Genomic DNA, 8611 nt, shown 5'->3' on the forward strand with positions numbered 1-8611 from the left:
ATCCTTCCTTTTGGGCTGTTCTTATTCCTTGCCTGGCCCCCTTCTAATCCACCCCTTTATGGGGGGAGGGGACCTACCTAGAGAGAGAGAGCTCACTCCTCTCCAGCTTATAGTTCTTCGGGATCTGCATATTTTAATCAAAATATTTTAAACAGCCCAACACTTCTGTCTATGCAGAAGCATAAGTGACCTGAAAAACATGTTCTTTATGCCGGCAGCAAAGACTGGCAGTAACTAGAGACATTTTAATGATCTTAATGTCCAATCTGTAATCATATATTTTAAGAATAAAGTTTTCATTAGAATGCCAAAGAAATATTGTTCCTTAAAACAATTCTTTTCCCAGGGTCTACAATCTATACATGCTGCTCCCTGCCACTCCCACGTCTATGACGATGCCCTGCGATCATGCTTGGGTCTGGAATAGTCTCCCATTCCTTGAATGTCTTCTGAAATGCTGCTTCAAGTCAGGTGTCAGATTAAGCTCCTGAGAGCAACCCGAAATATTTTTAGACAACAAGGATTTAGTTACTCCAGTGCCCACAATGCTAGTCTGAAAGGAGGTTATCCTGTGGACCCACCAACAAGATTTGTCTTAGTAAGTGGGAAGAGGTTCTAGGAAAGCTAATAAACCTGCCGGTTCTCCAGCAGGTGACTGAAAACCATTCCAACACACGTTCTTAGGTGGTCCCTGGGGGTGGTTAATTCACCTGCCTTCAAGCTCCAGCTACCAAGTCAAGAACCACTGGGGTCATTTGCATTTCTTTGCATTAGTAGGACAAGTGTCAAGAGCTAAGCTTTGTCAAAGATTTAAAACCAAGTGCCCAGCAAATCATCTTAGCTTCAACCCTCCTTGTGGGGCTGGAGTGTGTAATTGCAGGAGGTTAAGAAGTTCAGCCTGACTCTCAGATTCTCATCTGAAAAGGCATCCACGTTTGTCTTTGTGCTCTGCCCGGCTCTGCTGTGGAACAAGGACAACGAACGCATAACCTATAGTTTATCATCCTGACAAAACATGTGAAGAGTGTGGATGTGAGACAGTACCAATTCCAACCCCTAGCGCTTTGTGGTTTGCTATTTTTTCCCCCCTCTCTATATTAAAACCAACAAGATTGGCCCAAATGCAAACTGTGGGGCATAGTTCAAGGGGCTATTCAATCAAGGCTGAATCTGCATTTGTTTATCTACAAAAATAGGAATTTCAGACACAATAGAAGGTAGGCTGGCATATATGTGTTATTGACTGGTTATTTAAACAGTGCTATCCATTGTAGTTTAGTTTATCAATCTGACAGGCCTGTATTTATTCAGAGCCCGACCAGGGAGAGGCCTGTGTTGCAGGTTATCTGGATATTATCCAGCCATTCTTTTGTATCAACTCAATCCATTTCAGGAATTCAGTATTATGTGTGGAAAAACATTGCATGGGAAAAGCACAGTGCTTTGTAAGTTAACCAGTATGTAATACTTATAGCATAAAAACCCCAGACATAAATTAATACTGGAAGGAAATATTCAAGGGTGTAATTTATTTTAGAATACGATGCCAGTGTAGAGTTGTTAATCCTAAGTGAAATTATTATTCATCAAAACAACAACAAACTTTATTATGGCTAAAACCCTATACTGGGGAGGGGGAATTCTACTGAAATGTTAATTAAAGAGAGGGTTGCCAGGCTTTGCTCCTCCTTCCAGGACTTAAAAATAGTTGAAAAATGACCTAAACAGCACCAGCATCTTCAGATACAATGTGACTAATCTGACAGGGCAGCCATATAATCTTTGAGTACACAGAACTTCTGATTATTACATAAACTCTCCAGGATGGGATGGCAGGCAATGTGATTAAAGTAGTTATGGAGACTTTAGTTTACAAAGGGTTTTCTGGGCTCTACATGCACACAGCTGCTGCATGCTCCCTGTGTCGACCACCTGCTAAAAAGGCTGACCCCAGAATGAAACAAATCTAATTACCAATGCCTGTTTCGTGACAAGTGACTTGTCCCACAATTCATGCAAAGTGAAGTGAAGCTTCCAAGCATCTGATTACCTACCTGCCACATTTTATCTACAGAAACTTTTCTCTGGAAAAGTGAACAAGGGAGGCGATGCCAGGCATTTAAAAACTAAAAAAGATTTTTCTGTGTGTGTTACTCTTCCTAGGAAGAAATCTTTCTGATCTCACAGACAGCATTCAGTCACAGGCTTTCCAAAGACTTCCAGGCATCCTCAGGAAAAATTCTAAGGCATTTCATTGTGGAGGCCAGGGAGTAATCACACCAACTGCACCGTACAGGGAGGCCTGCTCCTCCAAAACCCAGCGCCCTAGCAGCTCTCTATACATCTGTGGCCACAGCTTGGGAAAACTATACAGTTGAAGATCAAATAGTGAATAAATGGAAATTAAGTCACCGCTCCCTCACCTAACACGTTTCAAATCGAAGACATTATTCTCCAGGTGCTAGGTGAGTTTGGTGGTGGTGGTGTTTAAACAAATCGGTATTTCTAATCCTTCCGAACAAAAGACAGTTACGTTGCCCAGAAGGGGTTCAGGAGAATTTCCTTAAATTAGATTTAAATATAAATATTAAATCCGGACTGGGGGGTGGGGGGAAAGACAACCTCCCAAAGAGAGGTTGTGAGTGAAAGTGCAAAGTGGAGAGAGGCAGGCAGCCCGGGAAAGGGAGGGGGATGGGCACGCCCATAGCTAGCATTCGGCAGGGAAGGGTGACCTCTGTAGGCACCTCGAGCCTCAGCAGCAGCAGCCACCACCAGGGCCCTAGTCTGGGTGGCGAAGGCTGCGGCGCTCAGATTCCAGCCAGGCGCCTTCTGGCATCACCAGGTGCCTGTAGATCCCGTGTGGCTGCAAAGATACCACGCCAAGAGAGATACCACGCCAAGAGAGCAAATGCAACACCTTGCTTTAAAAACAAACAAACAAACAAACAACAACAAAAATTCTTTAACAGATCAAGACTACACTAGAGGGGACCTCAGTAACTTTGAAACAAGGGCCTACGAGCATCAGGCAAAAAATGTTTTGGGTCATTTACAACTGTAGATTTTTTTTGTCCTTTCGTAGGGAAACGTGTTTGGTCAATTATGTTGATGACTTTGAAATTTACCACTTTCAAGAGAGTAGGCACAATTCTTTGCGTATGGGGTAATTCATAAACAATTCGTTCCCCTCTACTCTGAAGCCATGCACCACACGCTCAACTCCAATTAGGCCATTGATTTTGTTTCTAATCTGAAAGGTCTGACTCCAGCCCGGAGGAAGCCGCGTCTCCACGCTCTCCTAGGGCTGAGTCCAGAATTCCGCACAGCACTTTCTGGCGGCGGTTGGAAAATGAGGTAAGAGGCAGCACCCAGGCGCGGTTACTGGGGCCATAGCTGCGTATACCAAGGGATAGCTAACATTTTCGAAACGCGGAGCGCACCCTGGGAGCCCAGACCTGAAAGTTAGTCTCAGGCCTGGTTTTCTCCCGACTGTGCGCTTTGCTAAAGCAAGTCTGATCAAGGGACTCCCGATTCCCCAAGTGCAAAGGCTGCAGCGTTGACTGGATAGGGCCCTGAAGGCGTCGTTAAAATGAAGCCACTTAAGCGGACCGAGCGGCACGGGAGCTAAACCACCAGTTCCGACGCGAAGGGAGAGGCCGACATGCAGAGAGCTCGCCGCCCGAGTTCTCTGGCCGAGCCATCGAGCTCCCCGCGCACATTCGGGCTAACGAGGGTGCTAAGGCACCCCGGCTCAGGAACGCCCCGGGCCCAGCGTCCTTTCCTCAAAGGGACGCTCCACTACCTAAGACCTTCCATTCTTGTCGCCTTCTCGCTGGGCCCCGACCCGTGGCTCCCGCGCTCCTCCCAAGCGCAGCATCTCTGCCTGTCCCCGGAGCCCGCCAGTGTGCATCTGTAGCCCCGTTAGTGGCAACGTCCTCCGTCCTCGAAAAAGAAGAGAGGGCCGGGTAGCGCCACCAGGAATCGTTCCTGACATGCCACCGAGTCGCCAGGGCTTTGGGACCCCTAGAGCACTTGAGGTTGGAGCCCCAAGAAGAGTACCCTTGGAACCCGCGCTCTCAAGCTCAGCCGGTCCCCACCTAGAGAAATATGGAAGGGTGGGGGGTGGGGGACAGGAGCCCCAGGTTCTAGAAACAGGCTCCAAGGCCTCGTCCCGCCCGGACTATACGGCGTACCCCCCGGCGCCGGCCGAGGGCACCGCGGAAGAGGGAAGGATCGTGGACGCCACTTACTTGGAGTTCGAGGAATTCCAGTAGATAGGCTCTAAAACTATCGATCTGGAGATCGCAGTTCTGCACAAAACCATCAAAAGTCCCCAACAGTACTTCCACACGGAGTCCCTCCTGGACCGGGCCATGGCCATGGCCAAGCCGCTCCCAGTTCTGCGCACTCCGGGACGCGATGGGGCCGGCCGCGGGCCGCGACCCCCAATCCTCCGGGGCGGACGCGCCGCGCCGCTCCCGCGGTCGCCGAGGCCAGGTGCGCTCACCCTGCGGGGCCCTCAACGCGCGGGGTGGGGTCGAACGCGCGGAGCGCGGCGGCTCGGCGGACTCGGGGCTCCGGGGCGCCGCGCCGGACGCAGCTGGGACAGCCGGCTCCCGTGCGGCTCCAGGGTGCCGGGCCAGCCGCGGAGGGCGGGCGCGGCGAGGGCACTGGGCCGGGACAAAGGCCCGCAGCGGAGAGACGAGACGGTGTGAGGTGGCGGGTGCTGCTCCCCGAGAGAGTTCTCCTGATTATAGATCCAGGACAGCGGGCAGTGGCCCGGGCAAGCGAGCGCCGTGTCGGCGCGGTTCCATGTCCTGGAGCGCAGAAAGGGCGCCTCCTGAATCCTCACAACTCGCGGCCGCTAAGCAGTCAGAAGAGCACTGGGACCCCCGCAGGCGTCTGACGCGCGCGGGCCTTTGTGTGCGGGGAGGGCGCCAGGACCCGCTCTGCGCGCAGCTCCGCGATCCGACCGGTGCCTCTGTCCCCGCCGCGGAGAGTCAGCGCGCCGAACGCGCTGTCAGAGCACTATAAACGCGGGGCCCCGCCCAGTCGCACACAGCTCATTGGCTCGCCGCGCCCCGAGCGCGCGCTGATTGGGCAGCAATCCCGTCCGTCTGCCAACCCTACCCGACACTGGGCACCCAGAGGTAGCGCGCCCCTGACAGGTGAGCCCCGCCTATGGGATGAGCCCGGTTGGGCGCCGGGGACCGCGCGCTAGTGTGGCCCCGCGAGGCGCAGTGCACAGGGCTGGCTGCCTCTTAGCAACTCGTGCCGGCAGGGTCGCTTTGGCCGGCAAGCGCCTGAGCTGGCGAGTGACCTCGCTAGGATAGGACGAGACTTGGTGAACGGAGCGTTCCGGCGTGTGGCGCTCGCTCCCCGCCGCCCCCCGCGCCTTCCGCGCCCTGGTCCTTCGCGGATTCCTTTGAGCCTCTAATTGAGGGCCTTCTAGCTTGATTCTGGCACCAAGTGATCCCGTCCGGTCCGACACAAGTCAAAAGAGACTCCCGCGAGGCTGCGAGCCTTGGCATCCCACAGGCAGTGCGAGTCCGCCTGAAGCCCATCCCAACCCCGAGCCACAACTCCGTGCGCCTGCTCCCTTTCCAGTCCTTTCCCCGCAAGAACATCGCCTTCAAAGCTCCACTGCCAACGTCTGAGTGCACTTTTCTTCACTAGCTCCTGGGAGACCCCGCGACCCCACAGTGGCCAGGAAGTTAGGGGTGACCCGGACGACTATCAGTCAGAGAAGTGGCAGTTGTGATTCTTGGTTTCTTGCCCAAGACCGATTTTGAGAAGCTGCACTATGGCTGTGACTTCTACGGATCCACAGCGCCCACTAGCGCCCACTTTTGCCCCTCCGTACTTCAGAACAAGCCTAAAAGCTACCGATTAGACCTTAAGGATCCAGATACTCCCAAGTCACAAACACAAGATGCCCGGTAGCAGGAGAGCACAGTAGGTGGAAGGCACAGTCCCATGTACAGCCCAAGGTCAAACAAAAATTAACCACGTCTGTTCTTAAAACGCTGTCCATCAATACCAGAACTTCTTCAAATGGAACTAAGCAGTTTCCACACCGATATCTATAAACACAAGTCCCACGTAGCTGTATGAACACCCGATTTAGTTACTAACTAGGTCCCCACCCCACCTCCATCCTTTAAAACAAATTTCGAGCTTTAAAAGTGTTGACTTTCAAAAACTTTAATGTAAGTTAATGTGTACTGCAACTAAGAGTTAGTTTGGAAAAACGCATCTAAGACCAAAACACTAGAATACAATCGCCAAAATACAGCTTTGAGAAAACCTTTTCTGTATTTTTAAGTATGCCTTCAATGATTGGGGGAGGGGTACTGAGATGGGATTCACACTAGGCTAAACAAGGGCTAGACACACACACACACACACACACACACACACACACACACGGAATGTTTTTTTGAATTTCCTGACTGAAAAACTGACAGGCGCTGCTATTTGACCTTTACAGAAAGAGGAAAAGGGGGCACTTGTTTTTGAAAGATCTCACTTAAGAAATTCATAGAAATTTAGTGTGAAGTTAGAAGGTTTTTAAGTCATGGTCTGAAAGGTGGCTCAGTATGTGTTTAATTTAAGTTGTGACCTCTTAGCTCCCCATACATCGTCTCTCTGGTAAACTAAAGGAGGAAATTTGTAATGTCTGAAAATAACCCAGCTTCTAAAAATACCATTTTTAGTAAGCCAGATATTGTAACATCCAAAGCATTTTACCTTGGGGTAAAAAGTATATGTAAATATATCTTTTTTAAAAAAAATCACATACATAATATTCCTACTTTTAAATGTGACTTTTAAAGAGGACATGGAGTTAACCTCAGATACCTGTGGTAAGCAGATACCTCTGAGCACAAACGTCCAGTAACTACACACTTAACATTCTGGTCCTCAATTGTTTATCCAGTCATTTGGAGAATTAAAACATAACCTCAAGCCATTCATATTTAATATTACATGTCATTATCCCAGGCAAAAATGTCAGTGTTTTAAACGAAAGGCAATCACAGAAGAAATTCTAAAGCATGGCCACACCAATCACACTGTAATGTCTCTGATTACTACTTCAAATTCTTGGGTTTGTTTTGAAAACAGGACACAACTCTATGCCAAAGGACAACAAAGTACTTCAGCAGAGGAAGTCACCGATTTCTAAAGCTAAGGATGTTTCTCAGTCAATAGACTTGGGAATTTTAAAAGTACAATCTATTACAAAATATGATTTTTTTACCCAGCAGAGCTGAGTTTCAGAAAGAACAATCCATTAGCCACCAAAATTGTACCATACGCCATGCCTTAAAGCCAACACTAACCAGTCTGGTCCTCAGACTGTTCTGCAAGTCCTTGATTTTGAGGGGAAAGTGTGACCACATTCCTTAGAATCGGTTGCAGTCAACTGGCTCTAGTTCAACCTTTTCCTGTGTGTTTTAATGGAGAAAACTTCGAATGCAGTAATGGCACTGTATTTGTATACTGTAACCAGTGCAGGTAGTAGGAAATGAAGCCTGTTTCCTAATGTGAACTGAGAGATCTAGAGGCCCATGAAGGCCCACCTAGCAAACTGGGTTAGGTATTCTGGTGGACAAAGTCCAAGTGGACAACTGCCTTACTCTAAACAAGGTCTGTTTTATGAACAGATTAGGTATTTGGTTAGCAACATGCAAAGTCAAATGCCACTGCTTGTAACCTACAAATGGAACCACTGAGGGCAATACCTCAGTAATAGGGAAAGCTCCATGTTAAAAAAAGGCCCAAGAGAACCTAGAATCATCCAGTCTCATGCTTAATTCCCCATCTGCCAAATGATCCAACGTGGCAGCCATTTGCCCTAGGAGAACCAAGGACCACCCATATGTATAGTGAAGAAACAACTTTCATTCTAATCCTGCAGGTACTGAGATATTTAACAGAATATGATTGTATGAAACTGCTAGGTCATCAAATTGCATTGCTCTTTAATTTACTGGGTTCAAATGAAGTTAAAGTATGAAAAAATACAATCATTCCCACATTCTCCAGGAGGAGCCATGTTCTTTTCAAATAGTGCTTGTCAATCCAATGATGACTGGAGTATAAAAGCTTTATCTCTACATTTTTCAGAGAACTTTAGTACAAAGAAAACAAGCACTTGGGATTTGCTTTAACAGATGGGGCTGAGGGGCTCTCACCACACTGAAATCCTCTGAACTCTGACCTGCTCTGCTGCTGTCTCAAAGTATCACTTTCTCCAGTAACTTCACTGTACACCATACAAGGAGAGCGACTCAATCATGCCAAACAAACGGTAACTGGCTACAAACGTGTGGTGCTATGCGTCAGCCAGTGCAAACCTACATTAGTGTGACAGTGTCCTGCACCAGGACAACTCAATTCTAAAACCATCAGCATACACTTCACAGATGGCAAGGGAATCAAGACCAGTTAAGTGGCGGTCCAACAAGGCTTACTACTAGAGAACACCCATCTGAAGTCTCCCTTTTAAACCTAATAGCAAGTATTTACAATAATTTTGAGCAGGTGATTAGTTCAGCATCTCGAATGGCCAGTAATGCAAAGTGCACCAAAGGCTCTAGATGGA

The 8611-nt window shown here is 48.7% G+C and overlaps 1 protein-coding gene across 1 annotated transcript in view; it reads right to left on the minus strand.

The window, feature by feature from the left end:
* Window positions 1–5019, minus strand: part of Efnb2 (ephrin B2) — a 43614-nt gene extending 38595 nt beyond the window's left edge. Inside the window, exon 1 of the mRNA XM_034520460.2 lies at window positions 4251–5019. Coding sequence (XP_034376351.1) covers window positions 4251–4381 — 131 coding nt within the window. The 5' untranslated portion in view covers window positions 4382–5019. The remainder of the gene's footprint in view (window positions 1–4250) is intronic.
* Window positions 5020–8611: the final 3592 nt, after the last annotated feature.

Source organism: Arvicanthis niloticus, chromosome 16 (genome assembly GCF_011762505.2).
Source record: "Arvicanthis niloticus isolate mArvNil1 chromosome 16, mArvNil1.pat.X, whole genome shotgun sequence".
In the NCBI taxonomy this organism is placed as follows: Eukaryota; Metazoa; Chordata; class Mammalia; order Rodentia; family Muridae; genus Arvicanthis; species Arvicanthis niloticus.